General features: G+C 40.7%; 1 protein-coding gene across 3 annotated transcripts; it reads left to right on the top strand.

The window, feature by feature from the left end:
- Positions 1-27,567, top strand: LOC121718075 (GDP-L-fucose synthase-like). 3 transcript variants are annotated; one of them, XM_042102913.1, is made up of 11 exons: positions 1-54; positions 8,824-8,863; positions 9,417-9,569; positions 10,616-10,730; positions 12,209-12,337; positions 17,458-17,531; positions 17,989-18,122; positions 18,684-18,815; positions 22,074-22,153; positions 24,547-24,646; positions 26,914-27,567. In XM_042102913.1, exons 3-11 carry the CDS (start codon positions 9,421-9,423, stop codon positions 26,967-26,969), a joined length of 969 nt encoding a protein of 322 aa, XP_041958847.1. In that variant the 5' UTR covers positions 1-54; positions 8,824-8,863; positions 9,417-9,420; the 3' UTR covers positions 26,970-27,567. The 3 variants fall into 3 exon arrangements, with proteins under 3 accessions (XP_041958847.1, XP_041958848.1, XP_041958849.1); XM_042102914.1 differs by having other exon boundaries at positions 9,407-9,569; XM_042102915.1 differs by lacking the exon at positions 1-54 and adding an exon at positions 333-572 and having other exon boundaries at positions 9,407-9,569.

Raw genomic sequence — 27,567 nt, 5'->3', positions numbered from 1 at the left:
AGAAGCCGGCGTTTAGAAGAACTTTTATCAGGATTTTTTTTAGTTCTTTCGGAGGTAAGTCAACATACCATTGCGTGTCTAAACATAGCCAGCTCTAGGCAGCCATTTAGCCTATGAGTTAGGCTACGCAAAGGCCTTAATATTTTTTGTATCGGGACATAGCCTAAAATGACACGTCTCGTGTTTGCTTTGCCTTCGGGGCTATCAAGTAACACTATCAACTGTTTTAGGTTTCCTCGTTATCATCTGTGTCTAGTGCTATTTCATCTTATTTTATCTATCGTAGAGGTGTCTGACTTTTTAAATGTGCGACTGTTTTGCAAATGCAGTTATTGAATCTGCAAGTTACGGTGGGTTTCCACACAGCGAAACGCCTCACGATTTTCGGCCAGCGAAATTCACCCTTTGCTAAGCCACACCGGGAAACCGCCACAGGCCAATCGTGGCTTAGCAACCCGTCAATAGGAACGGGAGATCTGACAAGCTTTTCAAGTTTTGCCATGTTAACCCAGAGACTGTTGATAAAGCTGACTGACGTCTATGTATCATACCTTTACCTTGTACTTGCAAAGGTCAGTGCCTTTGGGAAATGTTCAGGTTTGAAGCTTTTATGCATCAGTTAAGTCTGGCATACCAAGTACCAAACTAACGTGTTAAACAGGTTTTTTACAGTTTTATTTTGGTTATGTTGACAGAAGGGATATGCTAGCCTACAAAAAAAGATTAATCCGCCTTTTGAATGTCCGTGTTCCTCTTTCTATTTACTCTTAGCATCAGGGTTTTCCTGATTGCAACAGTAGCATTACACCTGGCTAAAGAAACAAACGTTTCTGCTTCTTTATGGGCTATGACTTCTATCCATAACATGACAATACAATTATTTTAATTTAAAGGAGAATTCCGGTGTGATATTGACCATATGTCTCATAGCCCATCTCGGCTTGTCCCCTGCACTCCAAAATCTGGCGCTAGTTAGCCGATGCTACCAACAGCTTTTTCAATAGTACTTTCTACGGATTTACTGACTACCGATTATATCTCGTGAACAAACTCTTGCATAAACTGTTGTTGCTCGAGGCTTTGGATTATCGGACTCTATAACCTTGATCGCCAAACTTTTCTGTCAAACGTTAACGTTAAACGTTAAGCCAGTATCAAGGGCTGCAAATAATACCGGGCCAAGGAAACGATATCTGGAAGAAGAAAGCATCAAATTCCTTCTAACGTCTCTCAAAACTAGTGACTCAATATAAAAGTGAGATCTTCCCAGATTACTTACCCGCTACCTGTGTTCGAGTTATCAAGGAACTGCACGATATCGCTGTTGCTAGCCAACTAGCAAACAAACGTTTAAAAAACAGTTGACACCGGCGAGCCCTCGCCGCGACACGATGCCTCCCCTCAGCTGTGCACCAGGCTGCGACTCCTGCGTCCTTCTCAGCGAAAAGATAGTGGAACTCGAAGCCAGAATAGCGACCCTCCATCAGATTGAGAAGGATGAACAGTTCCTCGACACCATTCTCTCCGTAAGTAACGTTACCTCTCTTACACACACAAATGCCAGATGCCCTGATTTCACTCTGTCCTCCAATACTTTAACCATGCCATGCACTAATGCAACTTCTGTCCCTGTTGCCTCTCCCCGGCCTCTGCTGAGAACCAAGCCTGCTCTGCTGGCCAGCTCCACTCCACACCAGCCTGAGCCATGGCGTAGAAGCAAGCATCACAAGCACGGCAGACGGTCCGGACGGCACTCAGGCCCAGCCCAACCTATACGACTGGAAAATCGCTATGCCATTCTGACCGAGGATGAGGAGCCCCTCCAGCCCCGAGACAACCATCCTGGTCCCTCCTCAAAGTCGGCGCCCCCCCCGACCCCCTCCTCCCCGGACCTCATCAACCTCCACCCTGGTCATCGGCAGTTCCATGGTTAGAGACCTCTGCATTCCCCCATCATGTAGCGGTCCCTCCAAGGTCTACTGCTTCCCTGGTGCCAAGGTCCTTGACATCCAGCAGAAACTCCCAAGCATCCTGGCCCGCCACACCAAGGTCAACAACATCATCGTACACGTGGGCACGAACGACATCAGAGATAAGCAGTCAGTAGCACTGCAGGAAAACTACAAAACTCTCATCACCACTCTGATGGGCACAGAAAAACGCTTTGTCATCTCTGGGCCTCTCCCTACCTACAGAAAAGGTGCTGAGAGATGGTCCAGACTGTTCGATCTCCACACCTGGCTCAAACGCTACTGCGCTTCCCTAAGCATCCCCTATGTCAACAACTGGGGCTTGTTCTGGGAGAGGCCCAGTATGCTGAAGCGTGATGGTCTCCACCCAAACCAACATGGAGCCAGGCTACTCTCTGACAACATAGCGTCCACACTGAGACATTGACATTCTGTAGAAAATATTACAGATTCACGCCCCCCAGGTATTGATTCGAATGGCATTATACATGTGGATGAGTCTGAGAATGTTTTCTGCAGGGTAACATACAATACTACTACCATAGATCAAGCTGTGTCATGCAATAGCATGACTTATGCTCATAGTTCTATTCCAACGTTGATTTCTACCCAACGTATAGTAAAAAGAAAAGACAAATTTAAAACTAGAAACCTAACAAATATTCTTTCCATACCTCAGCATATTCCTCAAAAGCCAGAGGCATTTTCAGCTAACATGGGTTTACTAAATATAGGTGCACTTACTACCAAAACCTTTGCAATCAATGATTTTATTAGTGAAAAAAAATTGGATTTTCTGTTTCTTGTTGAAACCTGGCTGACTTCAGACAGCGAAGCTGTTCTTGTTGAGACTTGTCCCCCAAATTATAATTTCTTCCACTCAATTAGACAAGGCAAACGAGGTGGTGGAATTGCCTCCATTCTCTCAAACAAATATAGTTGCGCACGAGTCAACTTTGGCGAATTCGCTTCCTTTGAGTATATTGCCCTCACTCTGAAGGCTGACCCAGCTGTACTTCTATTAACCTTATACCGCCCTCCTAAACTATGGACTGGCTTTCTCGACCAGTTTTCTGAACTTATGTCGCTCATCATCACTAGCTATGATCGGATAATTGTAAATGGCGACTTCAATATTCATGTCAATAAGACAACTGATGCTAAAGCCAGTAAGTTCCTTAATGTGTTGGACAGTTTAGAGCTAAAGCAGCATGTTACAGGACCCACCCACAACCTTGGCAACACCCTCGATCTAGTCATTTCCAGAGGGATAGAAGTCACAGACTTATCAGTAAATGATATAAATATGTCTGATCATCATTGTGTATCTTTTAATATTGTACTACATACTCCAAAAATTCATCCCGAAATTGCAATCAAATCGCGACTCTTGGACATTAGAGCAGAACAGCAGTTCATAGCTCTTATAGACTCCATAAATTTAGATATTTTACATCATCCCATTGATCAAATGGTAGAGGCTCTCAATCGTGAATTAGGCGCTCTGCTTGACAGAGTGGCACCCTTAAAGACTAAAAAAAGGCCCTGTAGCAAACTGACACCTTGGATGAACGAAAATATCCATGATCTAAAAAGATCATGTAGGAAAGCTGAGAGAACATGGAGAAAAACTAAGTTACAGGTTCACCGTGCCATTCTAAAAGAAAAAATTGCAAATTATAATAGAGCTATTCGGAATGAGAGGAGGAACCACTTCTCTAAGGTAATTGCTGAAAACAGTGGAAACTCTAGGGTGTTGTTCTCTACCATTGATAGGCTATTGCATCAAACACCTTTTGATACACTCAGTCAGGCATCCTCTCTAAGATGCGCAGAATTTGCAGACTTCTTCAAAAACAAAGTCATTTCTATAAGGGAGGCTATTGGTAACACAAGTAATATGTTTGATAGTACACCCAAAAACAGCCCCCCAAAATTAAGGTCCTTTAGCACTATTACTCAATCTGAGCTTGGTAAAATTATAACTCAAACCGGCTCCTCAACATGTGTTTTAGATCCAATCCCTACTACATTCCTCAAAAAAGTATATGATGGCTTAGCTCCCTTTTTTCTCAAGGTAATAAATACCTCATTAGAAACAGGTATATTTCCAACTGCTTTTAAAACCGCTGTTGTGAAACCTTTACTTAAAAAGTCAAATCTTGACCATACCAATCTGAGCAACTACAGGCCTATATCAAATCTATCGTTTTTGAGCAAAGTACTTGAAAAAGTTGTTTGTAATCAGTTAAATACCTTCCTCAACGAAAACAGTATCCTTGAAAAATTCCAATCAGGTTTTAGATCAAATCATAGCACAGAAACGGCTCTAGTAAAAATAGTCAATGATCTCAGACTAGCTACCGACTCAAACAAAGTCTCAATCCTTATTCTTCTGGATTTGAGTGCGGCATTTGACACCATTGATCATAGCATCCTAATTCACCGCCTTGCGAAGTGGGTGGGTCTCTCTGATAATGCTCTAAACTGGTTTCAAACCTACATTACTGGCAGAGATTTTTATATCAGTCTAGGAGATCATGTATCTGAAAAACAAGACTTGCCTTTTGGTGTGGCCCAGGGGAGCTGCCTTGGTCCCCTGCTATTTTCTCTATATATGCTTCCATTGGGAAACGTCATAAGTCAACATAATGTAAACTTCCACAGCTACGCAGATGATACCCAATTGTATCTTTCTGTGGAGCCAACTAACCCAGATGGCCTTTGCTCCCTCACTGCATGCCTAACCTCCATTAATCAGTGGATGAGCAAAAACTTTTTGAAACTAAATGATGACAAAACAGAGGTACTTCTGGTTGGACCAAAACTAAAGCGAGATATTATTCTTAGTAATCTGGGGAACTTGGCACACCAGGTCAAACCAAAAGTAACAAGCCTCGGTGTCATCTTAGATGCAGAGTTAAGTTTTAAGCCCCATATCAGTAAAGTTACTCAGACAGCCTATTTCCACTTGAGAAACATTGCCAAAGTGCGGCCCTTTTTAACTCAACAAGATGCAGAAAAACTAATTCACGCCTTTATCACTAGCAGGTTAGACTACTGCAATGCACTTTTCACTGGTCTTCCCAAAAAACATCTAAAGAAATTGGCACTCATACAGAACTCTGCGGCTAGACTTTTAACTAAGACTAAGAAGAGAGAACACATCACCCCTGTGTTGGCTGAACTGCACTGGCTCCCTATTTCCTATAGAATTGATTTTAAGGTTATGTTAATTACTTACAAAGCTCTGAATGGCATAGCACCTTCATATATCTCTGAGCTTTTAATATCTTATCAACCACAAAGGAAACTTAGATCATCCAATTCTAATCTTTTAATCGTACCCAAAGTGCTCCACAAACAAAGTGGAGAAGCTGCGTTTATCCATTATGCCCCCAAACTATGGAACACCCTGCCTCTGTACATCAAGCAGGCGAGTTCAGTAAATATTTTTAAAAAAGATCTGAAAACATACCTGTACAGGAAAGCTTTTAGTTAACTCATCTTATCCTGTAGACTACATTTTCAGATTATTCTACATCTGCTACTATTGGAGGGCGCAGCCAGCCAAAAGCAGATGGGCTCCCCCTATTAAGTCAGGTTCTGCTCAAGGTTTCTTCCTGGAATATGGGAGTTTTTCCTTGCCACAGTTGCCATATGGCGTGCTTGTGGGGGGTAAGAGGGTTAAGGCTGCCAGTCTTATGACGTCATTTTCTATATTTTTGATATGTTGCTGAGTATATCATAAACAGCAAAGAAAAGTGATTGATAATGACTGACTATTATTGTGTTACATGCTTCAAATGTAAAGCACTTTGAGCTGCATTCTGTGTATGAAAGGTGCTATACAAATAAAGCTTTATTATTATTATTATTATTATTAATAGTGGTGCTTCGGCATCGGGCTAGCCATGCAAATAAATCACGGTGTGATATTGACCTAAAGTGTATTGAAACATGATACCGAAGTGTGAACGTATGTCTCATAGCCCATCTCGGCTTGTCCCCTGCACTCCAAAATCTGGCTCTAGTTAGCTACCAACAGCTTTTTTTAATGGTGGTGCTTTGGCATCGGGCTAGCCATGCAAATAAATCACTGTTTTACACCATTTACGAGGCTCAATGTATCTCCACACTTCATTGGTAGTCTTACGAGGGCCCTGACATTTAAAACGAGACATTGAGAACTTTGAAAAAGCACTGGTAGTTTACTTACAAGACGATTTATACAGACAGTATCTTCACGAAGTTTAGCGTTTGCAGCCATCTTGAATTTAGTCACGATAAGTCGAGCAACGAGTAAGAATAAACAGGTATGATAAGGGATCAGATTCCAAAAATAATTCAGTGGAAATGCATGGATTCTAGAAACTGGAATCCATGCATTTCCACTGAATTATTTTTGGAATCTGATCCCTTATCATACCTGTTTATTCTTACTTGTCGCTCAATTAGAAATGTCAAACAAATTTCGCCTACATAGAACTCACTACTGCACAGTTTGCATACCGCTTTGTCATTCTCCATAGTTTAATATACCCAAACCCGAAGTGCTTCCATACCGAACTCCAAGTTATTAGGGCCTATAACTCGTCTCTCTCATGTCGCACAGGTTGATCGCGTTGTCCTCAATTTTTTGGCAAAACACCAGCAGCACAGCAACCGATTGAAACCGCTGTTTCCGGTGCGTAAAATTGGTGGGAATTTTCTTTTTAGCTTTCGCAATGCTTACTGCACTTTGGAATTCTTTGTTATGTTTCTGCTTGTTTGTGAGTTTTGTTACATCTAGATTTTTTATTTGTTCAATTCGTTTAAAATTAATAGTGTACATATGTCCAGGATCAATATGGCGATATTGGTCCAGGATTAACATTGTAAAGACGGTGCTGGACCAACATTGTAATGATGGTCCTGGACAAACATGACAATGTGGGTCCTGGACCAACATTGTAAAGATGGTCCTGGACAAACATGACCATGTGGGTCCTGGACCAACATTGTAAAGACGGTCCTGGACAAACATGACCATGTGGGTCCTGGACCAACATTGTAATGACGGTCCTGGACCAACATTCTAAAGGCGGTCCTGGAACAACATTCTAATGGCATCCTGGACCAACATGGCAACGTTGCTCCAGGACCATGTACAAACAAAAGCGACAGCTTTAGCCTATTACCAAGCTACATTAGTAGTCCAAAAGTGTGCACCTTAGCCAGTGAACTAACATTACACCAGCGTTGCATGCTGCGCCTACCTATTAGCAAGCTAATTTGGTAGCATAAATGTATGTTCCCTAGCCTAGCCTCTAACATTTGCATGAATAACAGCGGCACCAAGATTGCTAAATGAGCTTCAAAGCTACTTCAACTACTCTATCCCTTCGAAATAAATTATTTAAAAGATGTATAGCCACTGAATTACCTATTAGGAGGCTAATGTATTACAGTAAATGCATGGTCCCTAGCCTGGCAGCTAACATTACACAAACATAGAACCTAGTCAGCTAAAACGAAAATAAAAAAAAATCTAAGGTGCATATGTTCAGATTCCACTCAAAATTATTTTATTTTACATCTTTAGAATGTTGGTCCAGGAACAACTCTTACTTGAACAAATCACGGTCACCCACGCTCCTCCCTCTTTAACTCACGCACACACTCTCCCTCACGCACACACTCTCCCTCACGCACACACTCTTCCTCACATACACACTCTTCCTCACATACACACACATACACTATCGTCCCTCTCTCTCCCACTCACTCTACTACTACAACACACACACATTCACACTCCTCTCTCTTACACACACACACACACACACACACACACACACATACTCTCCTCCCTCACACACAAACACTATGTTGATGGGTTGTTCAATGAATTTGACCCAGTTATTTTATAGATAAATTCCATACATGATTATGTGAAAGTATGGCTATCAGAAAAAATATATTTTACCTGTGTTGTACTAAAAAATTGACTGAATTTAAAATAATAATGGGCATACTAGTACTCTTTTGTCCAATGGTGCGACGGCATGTCCTGTGGTACAACGAATTGAATTGTGAGTGGAAAAGGTATTTTAATGAATAATTTATGTAAAAAGTGTTGGATAGTATAATAATGCTATCATTACTATGCAGCTATAAGGATGAAATGAAGATTCCTTGGGTTTTATACTAAATATAATGAATGTAACCCAGACATTTGGGTGAAGTCTGTAAGTCTGTGTACATCTTATAGTATATAAATAACATAATTCTGAATTTTTTGGGGGTATGTTTGATGTGGAAATATAATTGGGGCAAACTAATATGCCTTGGGCTCATCTATCTTATCTGTCCAATTTTGTTGCACCGGTGGACACATTTTAGGACTACCACACCAAAAAGTGAATAATATGCAAAATATATGAGGAATTAGAAATGGACACATTCAGTTTTGAATTATTCACATATAAGGGAATATAATTATGTCATTTGACGTATATGTTTGAATTATAATTTTTTTCACTTTGAATTTGAGTTCACGTCAACCACCCACCTGCCTTTAGCTAGTAATGCCCCCTTATCGTGATGGTGATGGTGAGCAGTTCGTTTTGAGCCATAGAATACCTGCCTTTTTTCCTGTGAATGATGATGAAGAATGATGTGTTCTAATCTCTCTCTCTCTCTCTCCCTCTCCCCCTCTCCCTCTCCCTCTCTCTCCCTCTGCCCAGAGTGCCCCGCCTTCACACACACACACCCTTTCTTTCGGGTTGACACTACAATGTTGCCTAAGCCCAAGTTGCAATAAAACCCCTTGTTTTTTTCTCCCCTCTCTCTCTCTCATACATATATACAGTGAGGAAGTTGGTGAATAAGAAGAGATATTAGGGAAACAGGTAAGTGCCGACACGTGCTTGTTTACGGATGTGTGTGCTGTATTGAAATCGTATATACTGGCTGTGTCTCGCTCTCGCTGTCTTCTGGTGTGGTTTCTTCTCACTTTCCTTTCTCTCTACACCTCTCTCCCATTTATTTCTCTCTTTCCCTCCTCATACTATCCCCCTCTTTCTCCTTTTCTCTCTCTGTATCGTGCTCTTTCTCTCCTTTTTTTATCTCTGACACTTTTCTTCCTGTTAACTCTCCCCATCTTTCTCCATTTTCTTGCTCATTCTCTTTCTGTCTATTTCTTTCCCTTTTTTTCATAATTTCTTTCTCTGGTCTTTCCTTTCCCACCTTACTCTCTTTTCCTCCTTTTCCTCTATCTCCTGTCTGTCTGTCTTTTTTTACAGACGTGATGGGTGTCCATAACCCTCATATTATGATTACGTGTCAGAAAGAGACACCGCACAAGACTAGTAGTCAGTCTTGCTGATTACGAGAGCAACTGCGGTCTAAATGTGTCTTTCTCTATGTTCTGGCCTTATTCGACCTCTCTACAGCCCCCTGCAGACGGATGGCGGAAGCAGCTGGTAGGACGTGTGTGGTGGTGACGGGCGGCTCAGGCATGGTGGGGCGAGCGATAGAGCGCGTGGTGAAGGAGGAGGGAGGAGCGCAGGAGGGAGAGGAGTGGATCTTTCTCTCCTCCAAAGACGCCGATCTCACGTGAGGCGCACGCACACACACACACACACACACACACACACAAGGGAGGGTGGGTGGGTGTCCTTGGAGATAATATTGTCTCTGGGCCTCAGCAAGACACATGGGGGGGCCTGCATTGGAGCGCATTTGTTTATAAGAACACACACTCACACATTCATACATACACACATACATACACACACACAGGCACATACATACATGCACATACACACACACACCACATATTGACACACAAACATTAATAATGCTGATCCCACACTACGAGCATACTTTTACTCCAGAGCAAAGAGGACTATACCTTCACACTCTCAATAGGCTACTTTTAATATAAAAATTAATGTAAATCAGGTTTCTCGGCCAAGTATACTAGCGTATACAAGGAATTTGGTCTCTGCATTTATCCCATCCGTGAATTAGTGAACACACAGAGCACACACAGTGAAGTGAAGCACACACTAACCCGGAGCAGTGAGCTGCCTTGCTACAGCGGCACTCGGGGAGCAGTGAGGGGTTAGGTGCCTTGCTCAAGGGCACTTCAGCCATTCCTGCTGTTCGGGGATTGAACCGGCAACCCTTCGGTTACAAGCCCGAAGCCCTAACCAGTAGGCCACGACTGCCCAACATTCTTTTCACACTCTCAATAGGCTACTTTTTAGAGGAACAGTGCATCCTAATGTGCTAGAAGTTATTCCGGTTACGTCCCACCACTGGTCTGAACAACACACCATCAAGTAACCACAAAAAACAGCTTTAAACATCTCCATGCCATTGGGTACAAAGCAAACCCCCATTCAGCCTAGCTTGCTGGCGGAGGAGCTTTTAACCCTTTCATTCCCATGGGTTAGGTGCACCTGACCTGATAGACCACCAATCAGGTGTTGATCACCTTGACATGACTATCAAAACGGAGAGAGAAGAGGGACAAACAGAGTGCATGAGACGCAGAGATAGCCGTCAAGATTTCTGTCCACTCCACTCTCAGATCGTGTCCTTAAGCCAGCCGTGGTGTTATGTGACCTTACCTGCTTGTCTGCAATTGGTTGCAGGGACAAGGAGGCCACCAGAGCACTCTTTCAGAGACTACGCCCCACACACGTCATCCACTTGGCTGCCATGGTGGGCGGACTGTTCCGGAATATGAGACAGAACCTAGACTTCTGGGTAAGTAGAGTGACCTGTGTGTGTGTGTGTGTTACATGTGCTCTTGTGCAGAGTTCATTGATGTCTCAAGGGAAGTCATGAAGGCATAATAATGTCTCAATAATTAACACAGAGCATAGTACTGTTCAATGCATTCTCCAGCTCAGTCCTGGAAATAGTCATATTGATGATATGCAAGGGATAATGTATAGAACGCCGGTCATTATTGGGAAAATAAGTCCCGACAGGTCGAACTGGACCCCGACGCGCCAGCGGAAAAAAAAAAATATTTAGGCGCACTGGTGCGAATGACTTCTAACCATGTCAATGTTTATCTACAAAATACACCGCAACATCGAGAAACATTACCTGGTGCAAACCATAGAATCACGTCGCGAATGCAGCATAAAAACTACACCTCCCATCAACGTTAGCAGTTTCGCGTTGTGACTCGCTAGTAGTCGCTTCTATCAAATCCAAGAGCGCGCAGAAAAAGCGGAAAGTTAGTCTAGCCAGCCAAGATGCAAAGATTGAAGAAATTAGTTCTTCTATCCACCGAAGTCATCGGATATAGGAGGAACAGGATGAGATTCTGAGAATGCAGTGAGAGAAGGAAAGGTCACCTAACATGCCTTTTAGCCCAGTTGACGTATTGGCTGCAATATGCAAAATATAGCTGTAGCGAACAGGCACAAAAGTAGCCTCCCGTAATACTCCCATTTTATTCAAAGGTAGAACGCTACTGAAAACTCCAGACTTCCACGCATGCTTGTTTGTTTACACCGAATACAAGCTGAAGTGCAAAACGAAAGTAGGTCTAACGTTTGCCTACTGCCCCCATCAATGCAGATATTTCAAATAAAAAATCAAAGTATTTTTTATATATATATATATATATATATATATATAAAATATGGACAGATGGATAGCTACAGATGGATTCACAAATAAATAAATTAGCCTACATTTGGCAGGATACTTGATATACAGGCTGAATGCAAATATGGCAATGTATTATATTATTTTACATTAACAAATGGAAAACGGAACAGACTGAAAATAAAATAGGCACTGATCTTTAAAATCCTGTGTCCTGTAGCCTAAATGTTGTCAGTCATTCTTAATATTCGCAATTGGTGCACTGCCATGTTTAACTGTTAGCTGCAGTGTAATGTTAGATTAAGTTAAGTACAGAACTGACTGTGCGCCCAAATTTTTGTCTGCGCTCCTAAATTTTTTAACTTGGGCGCACAAGTGCTCCTGGAAAAAAATGTTAGTGTAGAGCCCTGCGTATAATATAATAAAATAATAATAATATAGCCTCTTGTCCATTAGTATATGACAGGCTTTGTGTAAACAAATTTCCTTGAGGTAAATAGTTATTTCTTTTGTTTCATGCCACGTAAATGTTGCTTTGTAAAGTTGCTGATTTGATTCTTGTACTTGTCCATTACGTAATGACCAATTCTCTCTTGTTTGTTTGTTTGTTTGTTTTACAGAGATGTAATGTCTTCATCAACGATAACGTCCTTCAGGCGGCTCATGAGGTCGGAGTGGTGAAGGTCATTTCCTGCCTCTCCACCTGCATCTTCCCAGATAAAACCAGCTACCCCATCAATGAGACCATGGTATGAGATGTGCCATTTACATTAAAGTGCCCATATCATGACTATTTTTCAACAAGTTAAAATAGGTCTATGAGTTCCAGAAAACATGTTTCTGAAGTTGTTTGCTGGAAATAGCTTGTCGGAAAAGATTCTTACCTACCTCTATTACACTCTTTTTCAGTCCCTTTCAAAGTGTGCTGTTTCTGCTGCTCATTACATATTAATGAGCTGCTGTTCACTTACCTACGCCCCACTTCATTAACTGTTACCAGGGTCATTCGTGCCAAATCAGCAAATGCCTCCAGCCTCGCCTGACCATCTTGGCTTTGCTTCATACTTTATGTCAATAATGCTAAATATAACCCAACAACTACTGTGCAAAGGTTTAAGCTTGTATCTACATTATTTTCTGAGATATGGAGGCTTAAAAAACAGTTGAACTCGTAGGCTTGGTGCGGAGAGGTGGGGTGTTGATTATGCAACGTCTGAAACATGCCAATTCAAAATCCCCCAACATCTACTACACCTTCATTTTACATAGTATAGTTAGGCTACAGAACTGCATCTTCTCAGATGAAGCACTGTGATATTATCTTGGTCCATAATTGCCAATTAGATTATTTAGCGTCCATGTAAACAAGTCAGTTGAAATCTTTAATCAGATTTATTTCAATCGGATTTTAAATAAAAATACTTCTGGATACATCCAGAAACCCTTATCTCACTCAAAACAGCATGAATGTTTTTTTTTTTTTCAAGTTTGTATGCGTGTGGAAGCACCGGAGACACACAATAACACATCAAATCCCAGAAAAAGTGATTTTTTCATAATATGGGCACTTTAAGTCCAAGTATCAAGCCGAGATTCATGTGCTGGCCAGCTCCAACAGTTGTGTTGCGCGTTGTACAACCTGATGAGGTTATTCTGTTAGTGTACATGCAGTGTGACTGGTTAACTTTCTCAGAACACTGAACCTCCCTTACCAGACCATGCTAATCCCGCTTTAGACTAAAGCAGGTAGTGTGCTCCATTGTGCACATTTAGACTAAAGCAGGTAGTGTGCTCCATTGTGCACATTTAGACTAAAGCAGGTAGTGTGCTCCATTGTGCACACTTGGACTTAAGGAGGTAGTGTGCTCCATTGTGCACATTTGCACACGGCAAAGACGCGTGTGATTGCCACACGGTCACAATTGTTGGGAGGCACACAACAATTCTTGTGTTGCGTGCGCGGGACACAGCCGCAGGCTTTACCAGGCCTATAAGGCTAACATTGTGCAGACGCAGGACTTTACCAGGCCTATAAGGCTGACATTGTGCAGACGCAGGACTTTACCAGGCCTATAAGACTATACCAGGCCTATAAGGCTAACACTGTGTAGATGCAGGACTTTACCAGGCCTATAAGACTATACCAGGCCTATAAGGCTGACATTGTGCAGACACAGGACTATACCAGGTCTATAAGGCTAACATGGTGCAGACACAGGACTATACCAGGCCTATAAGGCTAACATTGTGCAGACACAGGACTATACCAGGCCTATAAGGCTAACATTGTGCAGATGCAGGACTATACCAGGCCTATAAGGCTAACATACTGCAGAAGCTATATTAAACCTCATCTACCTAGTTCAGTCATTCCAACAATATTAAACCTCATCTACCTAGCAAATAATTTAACCTTTTAAACTATCCACCTATTTAACTGTTCAGTCATTCCAACTATATTAAACCTCATCTACCTAGCAAATAATTTAACCATTTAAACTATCCACCTATTTATCTGTCCAGTCATTCCAACTATATTAAACCTCATCATGTTGGTTACCAATTAGCACATCATCTGTTTTAACAATACATTTCACACCATATGTTTTGCATTTTCATGCACTGGTAATTCCCTGGAATTGCGTTTTCTAGTTCTTCTCCTAACGCAGTTAATGCAACTTCAACCGTTTAACATAGAAACTTCATTCAAACTATGTTACGTAGGTCTTACTTAGGAAATCAGGGCTTTGTATTTTTCATATTTGTAACTTTTATACTTTTTAAACTATTAATAAAAAAACTATTCAAAATTTCCCCATAGACTTAACATTGGGCTGATGACATCACAATGGGCTAATTAACTTGATTTGCACCTGTATCAACTTCCAGCTGCTCAACTAAGCCCCATCAAAGAGCCAGTTAAACTGATTGATTGATTGATTAAACTATTAATTAAAAACTATTAGGCCTTTATGACATCACAGCAATTAGAATCTTGTGCCAGGTGGCCAGGCCACCTTCATCAACTATCAGTTTCTCAGGCTTTAAGCATACAGTCTCATTCTCTTAAGACTACACATCCTGTTCAACTGTTTCAACTGTTCAGTCATTCCAACTATATTAAACCTCATCTACCTAGCAAATAATTTAACCATTTGAATCAGACATGTCAAAGTCAAGGCGCGCATGAATTATCTACGGCCCCCGGGATGATATTTGATTAGTATTAGAACCGGCCCGCAGGCCACAGCCGCCGACTGCTGTTTTACACGCACCAATACTCCATTTCCCACCATGCAACGGTAGCCCACGAACTCACTGCGGCGCCGCAAGTGGGCCTCGGCTTCATTATTCATCAGTATTCAGTCAGGGCAGATGTCAACTTTCAGCAACCCCCCTCCCCAATGTTGTGCCTGAACACGTTCATTGAACGAAAGTTCATGAACTCGTTCATATTTTGAGCGAACGTGAACTGAACGTACTGTATTAGCCTACTACTGCCTGATGAACGTTACTGTGAACTCGTTCATTCTGGTGTCTGTGAACGGCACGCTCTTTCAGTTTAACTTCGTTGAATAGGGTGTCGGATTTCTACAGAGCCTTCCACGCGAAAACCCGGCTAAAATACATCGTAAAAAGGCTTGAATATGGCAGCATGCAGGTCACCATTTGTCAAACTATGGGCCGCGGTCCGCAATGTGGACAATGGTCTGCAGAGTGAAATTATTCCCGGGCCATCGTCTGATAATTTGCTGCGCAATTGATCAAGGAGCCGCGGACAGAAAAAGAAAACAAACATTTCTGCAATTAGTATGAAATACTTGTTTGGTGTCATCAAACATAGAGGCATAGAATTAAGTCGTGGTATGGGCGTTTATTCAATGCATGTGTGTGCACGTTGGTAGCAAAGCTAAGCTTCAACCTATTGGAAGGCTATTTAATTATGAAACGACATTTAATAGAACGACGTGGATTTATGCAACTTCCATAAAAAAAAAAACACAGACTATATAAAACACTGTTTGGCATTAAGTATTAAAGTCAGCCAAAAGCTATTAATTAGTCTTAGTTAAAGATAGTTAAAGATCTCCAGATAAGTGATTTACGCATGATCTGATCCGCCATTTACCATTCACAGCTGGTATTGTGTTTCCTGAATCCTTACATTCAGGCATTCAAATGAAATGTAATTAGCATATAAATATTCTATCAGTGTATGATGCTTGCATGAGGGAAACATCCCAAAACAACGGGACGCATATAACTGCTGTTGTTTTGAGAAGTATTTCTCATGCAAGCATCATGCAACAATGCAAAAACAATGAAACTATTGTAGGCCTAATTATATTTTACATTAGTAAAGCAGTACTCTGATGTGCATGTTTTCACAAACTTTTGTGAACAATCTTAACACTTTAAACATTGACTGTTTTGAAGTGTATGTATAGCAATATAGTATAAAAATAATAATAATTGTGATATCATTATGATAATTTGATGGGGGGTGGGTTCATGTAGGTGGGCCCTATGACCCCAAAGTATGCCTTGACTGGGCCTCAGGTCAAAGAAGTTTGAGAAAGGCTGATTTAGACGACAAAGCAGCAAGGAGGCATCGTATGATCATTTAAACAAGTTTTATGATAGGTTACGTGCAGTCATTTTAATATGTTTTAATAAACATTGAACCAGTCCGGCCCTCGGCTTGTAGCAAATTTGTTTTTTTGGCCCTCTAATGTATTTGACTTTGACATCCCTGATTTAAACTATCCACCTATTTAACTGTTCAGTCATTCTAACTATATTAAACCTTATCTACCTAGCAACCAATATAGTTTGTTTTTACTCTGTATGATATTTTACATCATTTTTTGCATTTTCATGCACTGTATTTCCTTCAGGAAATGCTTTACTAGTTCTTCTTCTAACGCAGTTAATGCAGCTTCAACCGTTTAACGTAGAAACTTCATTCAAACTATGTTACGTAGGTCTTACTTAGGACATGTGGGCTTTGTATTTTTCATCTTTGTAACTTTTATACTTTTTAAACTATTAATTAAAAACTACTCAAAATTCCCCCATAGACTTAAAATTAGGCTGATGACATCACAATGGGGCCGTTAAGCAATTAGAATCCTAGGCCAGGTGGCCAGGCCACCTGCACCCTATCAGTTTCTCAGGCTCATTCTCTACACATCCTGTTCAACTGTTTCCTCTGTCCACAACATCATTTAACCATTTAAACTATTTACCTATTTAACTGTTCAGTAATTCCAACTATATTAAACCTCACCTACCTAGCAAATAATTTAACCTTTTAAACTATCCACCTATTTAACTGTTCAGTCATTCCAACTATATTAAACCTCACCTACCTTGAAAATAATTTAACCTTTTAAACTATCCATCTATTTAACTGTTCAATCATTCCAACTATATTAAACCTCATCTACCTAGTTCAGTCATTCCAACTATATTAAACCTCATCATGTTGGTTGCCAATTAGCACATCATCTGTTTTAACAATATATTTTACACCATATGTTTTGCATTTTCATGCACTGGTAATTCCCTGGAATTGCGTTTTCTAGTTACATTAACAATAGCGGCAGGTTCAAACTCACCTGGCTCCAGCGGAAACAAACGAGCACGTTTCATGCACGTAGGCTATAGAAAAAAAAGTGTCTGCTAACATTTGTCTGAGGAAGATCCATGGAGATTGAAATGTTTTGAATTATATTTATATATTCCAAATATGTTGGAACTGTACTGTGTGAAGACTTGTTTTTTCTAAAAATTAATTTGTGTGCATTTATATCTTATTTTTTTTTTTTTCTTTGTCTCTCTTGGGTTTGTCTACTCTTGTCATCAGATCCATAATGGTCCCCCGCATGATTCCAACTTTGGGTACTCATATGCGAAGCGAATTATTGATGTGCAAAATAGGTGAGCTCTCTGTGTGTGTGTGTGTGCGCGAGAGAGAGAGAGAATATCTGTGTTTGTGAATCTATGTATTTGTGTGCCTCTGAGCATTTCTTATATTCTAATAGGTGAGCTCTCTGTGTGTGTGTGTGTGTCTGTGTGTGTATGTATGTCTGTGTGTGTGAGAGAGAGAGAGAGAATATCTGTGTTTGTGAATCTGTATTTGTGTGCCTCTGAGCATTTCTTATATTCTAATAGGTGAGCTCTCTGTGTGTGTGTGTGTGTGTGTGTGTGTGAGAGAGAGAGAGAATATCTGTGTTTGTGAATCTGTATTTGTGTGCCTCTGAGCATTTCTTATATTCTAATAGGTGAGCTCTCTGTGTGTGTGTGTGTGTGTGAGAGAGAGAGAGAATATCTGTGTTTGTGAATCTGTATTTGTGTGCCTCTGAGCATTTCTTATATTCTCTGTGCTTTGTTTCAGGGGCTATTTCCAGCAGTACGGTCATCGGTACACAGCGGTGATCCCCACTAATGTATTTGGGCCCCACGACAACTTCAACATCGAGGATGGACACGTGCTCCCTGGACTCATACACAAGGCTTACATTGCTCAGAGTAAGACCTACACGTACCTTACTACATGTTAGCATGCAAGCATCAATACTACTGCTAACACACAAGGCTTACATCACTCGAGTGAGACATACAAGTATGTTATTACATGTTAGCATGGATGCGTCTATTCATGGGTTTCATCAGGACCCTTTCCACAGGTGTATACAATCATGCACCTTGATTATGAATGCAGACTGCATGGTGCTTGATTAATACACCTGTGTAAAGGGACCTGATGAAACCCATGAATACTACTCCTAACACACAAGGCTTACATCACTCAACAAGACGTACTAGTATCTTTTTGGGTGTTAGAATGCTAGTATTGGTACTATACAAAAGCACACAAGGCTTACTCAATCACTCAAAGTAAGACAGTAGCTTCCAATGTGTTAGCATGTTAGAAGTAGTACTATTTAAAAACATACGAAGCTTATATTACTTAAAGTACCGTAAGACCTACTAATAGCTTGCTGTGTTAGCATGCCAATACTACTATAGCTAACTTTAGTAACTAATTTACTAATTAGTTACTAATTACTGTTTGTGTGTGTGTGTTAGAGGAGGGCACCCCTCTGACGGTGTGGGGGTCGGGTAAGCCGCGGCGGCAGTTCATCTACTCGCTGGACCTGGCGCGCCTCTTCCTGTGGGTGCTGAGGGAGTACAATGAAGTGGAGCCCATCATCCTCTCAGGTACATACGTGAACTTCTCAAATGAACTCTGGGAAATGTAGTTCAAAATTAGTGAGTTATGTGAAAATTGACGTTTTACTTTATAAGTTGATCACTGAGGAGGAGCGTGCTGAACTCCTGTTCTTGCCTCAGTATTGGTATCAAGGGCTGAAGTGTAGCTATCTCCTCTATATTGCGGCTATCTCCCTCTTCTCTCGTTGACCGTCATCTGCCATTATCTCAGTCTGTACAGATGGTCGGGTGGTTGGGGGGCAACAACAGAGAAGGCTCCATCACCCTTAGTTTTAAGGCGTGTTTTGGGGATATAGAGAAGATTCTGAGATGAAGACCTAAGTGATCTTGGAGTGCTGTAAGGAATTAGTAGGTCACCTATGTAACTAGGTGCCAAACCACTGAGGGCTTTGAAGACAAAAAGTAAAATTTTAAACTTAACTCTGTGCTCCACAGGTAACCAGTGCAGCTTAGCCAACACAGGAGTTATATGCTCACGTTTCTTAGAGCCACTTAATAATCTAGCTGCTGCATTTTGAACTAGCTGAAGTCTGTTGAGAGTGGAGTAGGTCAGGCCTGCATATAGGCCTGCATATAATGAATTACAATAATCTAGTCTAGATGTTATGAAAGCATGTATAAGAGTTTCAAGATCGGAGAAGGAAAAAAAGGGCTTCAGTTTTGCAATGGTTCTTAACTGGAAAAAAGCTGCCTTTGACCACACTATTTACTTGCTTATTAAAATTTAAAGAGGAGTCAAAGAAAACCCCAAGATTCTTTACTTCACTGTGGCAGTTTGCAGAGAGAGGTCCTAGTGCATTTTTCAAGATAGAAACATCACTTGGAGGGCCAAAAATAATTATATCAGTTTTACTTTCGTTCAGTTGAAGAAAATTTCTTGCCATCCAGCATTTGATGTCACTGAGACGGTTAAAAATATTCTCCGAGGAACAAATGCCATTAGTGTTAACAGGCAGGTAAAACTGAGTGCCATCTGCATAGCAGTGATACTGAATGTTATACTTTTTAAAAATTAAGCCAAGGGGGTAGCATATAAAGGGAGAATAAAAGAGGGCCCAAAATGGAACCCTGAGGAACACCACACTTTATAAGGGCAGAGGAAGAGGAGAAATTGCCTAAACTAACTGAAAATGATCTATCACTAAGATAAGAAGAGAACCATTGCAAAACAGAACCCTGGAGACCAACTTCATCCTCCAAGCGTTTTAATAGGATGTTATGGTCAATGGTGTCAAATGCTGCACTCAGATCAAGAAGCACCAAGAGGGCGCATGATCCAGAATCAACTGCTAAGAGAATGTCGTTTTGGACTTTAAGCAAGGCCGATTCAGTGCTGTGCAGAGATCTAAAACCTGATTGGAATTTATCACATATATTGAACTCACTCAGATAAGAAGAAACCTGAGAGGACAACCTTTTCTAGTATCTTTGACAGAAAAGGTAATTTAGAAATAGGCCTATAATTCTTCAGGTCACTGGGCTCAAGGTTAGGTTTCTTAAGTAAAGGTTGCACAATTGCACGTTTAAAACCTGAGGGGACCACTCCATTGGTTAGTGAGTGATTAATTATGGCCAATACAAGAGGGCAGATGATGGTAAAAACTTCTTTTAAAAAGACGTGCAGGTAAAACATCTAAGTGGCAGGATGTAGATTTCATATGGGAGACCACCTCAGAAAGCTGGGAGGAAGATATAGCCTGAAACTGTTGGAGGCAGCTAGGTGAAAGTTCTATCACTGAGGGATCCGAATCTGGAGGTGAGATTTGAGATTTTATTTTGTCAATTTTATCAATGAAGAAGTTGAGGAACTTCTCACAGATTTCTGTTGAAGGGGCAAGAGTAGATGACGCAGAGGCAGGATTTATAATAGAGTTAATGGTATTAAATAAAACTTTTGGCCTATGAGCATTATTGTTGATGAGCTGAGCATAATACTCAACCTTTGCTGCCTTAACAGAGTTTTGGTAGGTCTTTAGAGAATCTCTGAAAAGGTCATAGAAGACCTGAAGCTTCTCTTTTTTCCATTTGCGCTCTGCTTTCCTGCAAGATTTTCTGACAGAACGGGTCGTGGCATTTAACCATGGAGTGGTGATAGTTTTAACACGTTTTTGTTTTAGTGGGGCAACGCAGTCTAAGGTCTCAAGACAGGATGCATTAAAGAGAGTGACTAATTCTTCAATGTCAGAGCAGGTGGAAATAGCAACAGAGATAGTAGGTGAGTGAGAGAGGATGAAAGTATTAGAGAATGTTGCGGCTGTGGTGGAATTAATAGAACGGGTAAAGGAATAGGACTTAGGGGGAGATACAGGGGGACAAAACAAAATAGATTCGAATAAAATCAAAAAATGATCAGAGACCCCAACATCCATAATTTCTAAGTTGGAAACATTGAAACCATAAGACAATACTAGGTCTGATGTGTGGCCTTTCTGATGCGTCGGGGCCATAACAGATTGCACAAGATTGAAAGAGTCCACAAGGCATAAAAAGTCCTTAACCAAATGTTTTGATGGGCAACAGATGTGAATGTTAAAATCCCCTAAAATCGTGAAATTGTCAGAGCGAGAGGCCATAAAAGATAGTAGATCAGCAAATTCTTGAATGAAATTACAATTAAGCTTAATTTTTGGTGGTCGGTAAACTAATGCACAGAGGAGGGTGGCATTTATCTTTACTAAATAAAGACCTAAACTCCCTTACAAAGGAAGAAACCTTGGGCAGATCCACGGCTCAAGGGGCTAACCCAACTGTGCTGTAAGTATGTTGGGGACGTGTGTTGGAGAAGCTTCCTGATGAAATAATGTGCTGTGTATGTAGGGGAGAGGGGGGGGCAGTGTACTGCAAGTATGGTGAAGGGACTTACTGTTGCAAGCAGAGTACTGTATGTATGATGTATGCGAGTGATGACAGTGAAGATATGTGTGTGGGCGGGAGGGGAGTGGAGCAGTGACTGTGTGTGTGTAGTGTGTGTGGGTAGGTGGGGGCAGTGTGCTGTAAGTATGTAGAGGATGTGTGTTGGAGAAGATCCTGAAGACAATGTGCTGTGTATGTAGGGAGGGGGGGGGGGGGCAGTGTGCAGCAAGTATGTAGAGGAGGCTTACTGTAGCAAGCAGTGTGCTGTATGTATGTGAGGTGATGACAGTGATGAGGTAATGTGGAGAGTATATCCGTGCTTTTCTCTTATCTCCATCATGCGGAGACTTCATCCCTTCATTCCTCTCTCTACCTCCTTCCTGTGTGTTGCAGTGGGAGAGGAGGATGAGCTATCCATCAAAGAGGCTGCCCAAAGAGTGGTGGAGGCCCTGCAGTTTAAAGGGGAAGTCATCGTATCCTTCAGCACAGACACAGACACAAACAGCACAGACACAGACACAAACACTTTTATCCCAGATAGATTTACTTTTATTTATGTATTAGACTGAAACCTAAAGACAATTACTACTACTATATCTACTACCACTATCACTAATAGTAATAATATTGACATTGATATAAAAGCTAATACTAAATGAATGCCAGGATCAATAGTAAGTATTGAATAGTAATGGTACCGTAAGTATCGAATGGATCAAGTCTAGTAGCTTGGTGTGGTAGTTCATTAGTCAAGTCAATTTTATTTTTATAGAGCATTTAACATGCACAGAGTGCAACACAAAGCTAGGGCTAAAACGATTCATCGAGTTACTCGAATAACTCGATTACAAAAATTACTCGAGGCAAAAACCCTGCCTCGAAGCCTCGTTAAATTCCTATGACGCGCACTATACGCGCAGGGATCTGATTTTTCCACACGGACCGTTGTTCAGGAAGCACACCACTAGCGCGTGAATCGTGATACATTCTGAATTTAGCTGGTGCGATGGCGGAGTCAAGATATCCATAAATGGCAGAGAATGTCTAAAGTTTTCAAGTAAAGTTTTGGCATCATTACATACTCAAAAAGGAAAAGAACAAGCATCTGAACCTAAATATCCACTCCATGCTGTTTCACCAAGCGTCAATAAAGTAGGCTAGGCTATTTAACAATCTATCTAGCCTATCTATCTACGTAGCCTATAGCCTACATTGATGTTGGCTGATTTTAATCACATACTGTATTTGTAGCGATGTCGTGATGGCTTGTTTAGCTTTGATGTTTTTAAGTAAGTAAACTTATTCACGTTCAATTGCAAGACAGTATGCCTAAAAAAGAACCCCTCACACACATGCATGCACCCTCATCTTTCCTCACGCACCGCACGCGTGCCCACACACACACACACACACACACACACACACACACACAGGTTGCTAGGTTACCATAGCAAATAGGCTCACCCCAGAAATGGTTTTTTAGTAGCCTAATGGTAAAATTATTTGTTAGTAGCCTAATGGTAAATGCTGCAGGTGTAGAATTCTACATAAAACAGATATTTATGTTGATGTCAGGTCTAGATTACAGCATGAAACTTGTTGTAGGCTACATAATAATACATTAAATTGCTTTCCCTCTTCTCCCTCCCAGCACTTCACAACATAGTATGGACAGCTTTGTTTGCCCAGCTAAGTCATGCACAAGAGGCTGCGATTTTACAGAACATTATTTAATTGATGGCACTGGCACTTAAAAACACTAAATGGGTAAATTGCAATAAATGGGCTTAGTTTTGTAGCCTAATCTTGGAGTTAGAATAAATACCTCTCTTTACAGCCATGTCATTTTCGTTATGCATTATGTGTTTTGGTTGTTTAAAAATGCAAAAAAAAAATGTATCCGATTAATTGATCGATAAAGTGCTAGATTAATCGATTACAAAAAGAATCGATAGCTGCAGCCCTACACAAAGCACTCCACAAACAAGACACATAACAAAAAGACAAAAGATGCCGGACGGAGCGGCATAGTCGCCAGCGTTCCCGCGACATCAAGACGTTAACATGGGCCTTCTGTAAGTGACGTTAGTAGGCCTACTTGTAGACTGCAGTCTAGAGATCAATGGAAGCATAGAAGCTAACCGTCTGAAGTCATGGGTGATCCCGCAGATCAGCAAATCGGTGGACCCCTGACAGCGACAGCCTGATGCTGAGAGACTGCAGAGCTCCCCAACGTCAACGGTAGTTTCGAACGTTAGCAGCAGGCTAGTCTGCTCAATCCAGACTCCAGGCAAGGCAGATGGCAGCTCGCAGGTAAGCAGCATCTCGGCAGTCGCGGCAGACCCCTCGCAGAGTAGGCCCAGGTCCAGCTGTCCCGATAAATCTCCTCGACCAGACAGTGAAGTGCAGCACCGCTCACGGATGGATGGATGAAGGATGTCAGTCCAGGGTAAAAGCTAGTTCTAGCCATAGCAAGCTCCCAATGCCCAACGGCAACGACATCAGCCAACTTGGAAGCAGTAAAAGGGACTAAGAATAACACGACAACTATCGAAACTAACATAAATGAAGAGAGAATACATTTAACTAGACAAATCAATACAAAAAATGAACATGACATTACATAAAATTACGAACATTACATAAAAACAAACAAAAACATGATGCCAGACGGAGCGGTGTGTCTTGCCAGCGTCTCCGTAACCTAGCAACTGGTTATTAGCTCGAAAATATATTACCATGCAGTCCCATGTATTGCAATGTGTGCTTGAACACAACAATAGAGCCATATGATGAAGAACAATACTACAATACATAATGTGTCCTCATGTGTTGACTGTGGTGTTGCCTTAACGTTGGATGTCAGTATGACAGCAGCAAAGCGGATGGTCAGTTTAAGAAGACTGCCAGTAATGACAAACTACGACGCTACCTACCGGACTTCAAGTTCACCCCATTTAACACAGGTAAGGAAATCAATTTAGCAGATGCACAAGTCAAGCGTCTCACTCACTCACTCACTAACCCACACACACAGACACAGACACAGACACACTCTCTCTCTTATGGCATCAGGGAGTGAGGATTGCCCTGACTAGCTACTAGTATGTTTACTGTAGTGGTTCCTCAGTGGTCAAAGGATTTAGAAGTGAAGTTGAGAGTATGATTTTAAATAGTATTTGAATAGCTCTTTTCCAAAATGCTATGTCTTCCATTTTAATACATGTTTATGTTGTTTTCCAAATGATTTCGGTGGAACTGCAATTGAGTTATTGTTATTTGTTTTTTCTTTTCTAAATCAAAACAGCACAACTGCACTTCTATTGATATGACCTGAAATACACAATTAAATAACATGACTTATTAACGTTTTGGAAAAGAGCTCTTATGTATTATTTGTAAGTACTGTAGCCTGACTACAGATTGGATTTATTTTTGATAGCTGGAGTCATGGCATAGGCGTCAGAAGGGACTAAAACAAACTTAATCAGCTGAATGTCTGAAGGGGCCTTTTGGTTGTTTTCTCTGTCCTTGAGTTTGCTGTGGTTAGGAGACTCTTTCATATACTGGCATAGTGCCCAGAACATTCTCATCAATGGGGCTTTGTGTTTGCTATGCAAAAGTAACCAAGTACATGTAGGTTTCTAAGAACAGACCTGTTTCTTGTTTGTGTTTGTTTTGTTAGATTTATCTTTAATCTAGGGCTGTCAAAATAACTAATTAATTTCGATTAATTAATTTGAGAAAAAATAACTGATTAAAAAAATTAGTGCAGATTAATTAATTCGATTCAGTATGACCTTTGACCCCGAGCCGTTCTAGTCAGTAAAAATTAGACTAAAATGAAGGAGAGAGAAGAAAACGTGCTGCCTGGATCATTGATTGGAACATTTACTTTAAAAAAAAAAACGGCCTGATGGTGTTGATAAAAATAAAGTGTTGAAAATAAAGTCCTCTGCAATGTCTGCAGCAAGGAATTTGCATATCACCGGAGTTAATCAACTCTATAGTTGCACATCAATGCAAAGAAATATGTGTTGACATTGAGGGGAGTGTTAATTTATTTTCATTGTGTCCCCTAGGTTATATCTGTGGCCTGAATTGCCTTGTATGTGAAAAAAAAAAAAAAAAACTTCTTCCCGAAGCACTTTTGAATTTATTTCCTCAGCATATTAGGTCATATCATAGATTATTATGCCAATTATTTAAACAGTGAAAATAATAATAAGAGTTTTTGAACTTTAATGTCACTAATGCTGATTATTCAATGATTCATTTGAATTTAAATATTTAAAATACTTTCACAGCAAAAATTATATATGCGATTAATTTAGATTAATTAATCACAGAGTATGTAATTAATTAGATAATTTTTTTTAATCGATTGACAGCCCTACTTTAATCATTTTAAGATTTTAAATAAGTAAGTAAGTGATTGACTCTACTATTTACGATTTACGTTTGACTAATTAATAGATTTAAATGTATTTTCTGTCAGAACACACGCACGCACGCACGCGCGCGCACGCAAAGCAAAGCAAAAATTGAAGGCTGGTATTATATCCATGTTTAAAGTTCTGGTGTACATCAAATCAGCATAGTGGTGGTATACGGAGGATGTGGCCCAGTTAAGTGAGAAACTGTGCAAAGGATAAGAATTTCACTTATCTCCCAGAGTGAAGACATACTCTTTTCTGATTGACTGGTAGGGTGGCTATTATTTCTGTATAATAACAGAAAATATAACAGGACACCTATGACGCTGTACAGTCTAGGCTATGAAGTAGATCTATAGTATAGTATAGTATATATATACTCTTTTGATCCCGTGAGGGAAATTTGGTCTCTGCATTCATCCTAATCCATGAATTAGTGAAACACACTCAGCACACAGTGAACACACAGTGAGGTGAAGCACACACACTAATCCCAGCACAGTGAGCTGCCTGCAACAACAGCGGTGCTTGGAGAGCAGTGAGGGGTTTGGTGCCTTGCTCAAGGGCACTTCAGCCATGCCTACTGGTCTGCGTTCGAACCGGCAACCCTCCGGTTACAAGTCCGAAACACTAACCAGTAGGCCACGGCTGCCCCCTATTAAGACACCTTGGTGGCCGTTTTCCCTTACTTAATGACTTTGAAGCTTGAAGAGTTTTAGAAGCTTCAAAATGGTGTTTTACAAAATGTTTTGAAACTTAAATCTCTCTCTCTCTCTCTCACCCACACACACACACAGCCATTAAAGAGACTTGTGATTGGTTCGTGGCTAACTATGACAAGGCCAGGAAATGAAGATTCTCCCTGCAGATTGGCTGCTCATAAGCTGCAGAGAAAAGGTGTGTTCCGGAACGCAACAAACTGAAGGCCAGTGAAATGATTACAATTTCACAGGAAGATGAGGCTCGAGAATTGTGATTGGCTTAGCCTGTCCAGTGGGTGGGACAGTATGAATGCACAGGACTCCGCAGCACTTTCATTTCACAACTTAAATTCTTTTCTTTTTTGTTTATGTTTTTGTATGTTGGGAATTAGAATTGTATGGGAATATTGGGTCATGAAAAGCTAAGTTACGTGTATTTCTACTGTTACATGGGGATAATGAGACCTGGCACTTATTGCTGTGACTTTTCCTCTCTTTTTATCTTAATACAATCAGGACAGATACAGATTTACATCTTAATGTTTTATTTTTAATGCATGCAATGAAAACAAAACAATTTTTGTATTCTTTATTTACACTTAATACTTTATAAATTATATGTTTCTATAGCTTTCATGACTTATGTGGGTAATAAAAAATCTATAATGATTATTTTATGTATACTGTTATATACTGTTCTTGAATTTTCCCTAGGGATCAATAAAGTATTGATCGATCGATCAATTGTTT

This window comes from Alosa sapidissima, chromosome 9 (genome assembly GCF_018492685.1).
Source record: "Alosa sapidissima isolate fAloSap1 chromosome 9, fAloSap1.pri, whole genome shotgun sequence".
In the NCBI taxonomy this organism is placed as follows: domain Eukaryota; kingdom Metazoa; phylum Chordata; class Actinopteri; order Clupeiformes; family Clupeidae; genus Alosa; species Alosa sapidissima.
Note: the sequence above shows the minus strand (reverse complement) of the source record. Positions and strands in the feature narration are given on the sequence as shown.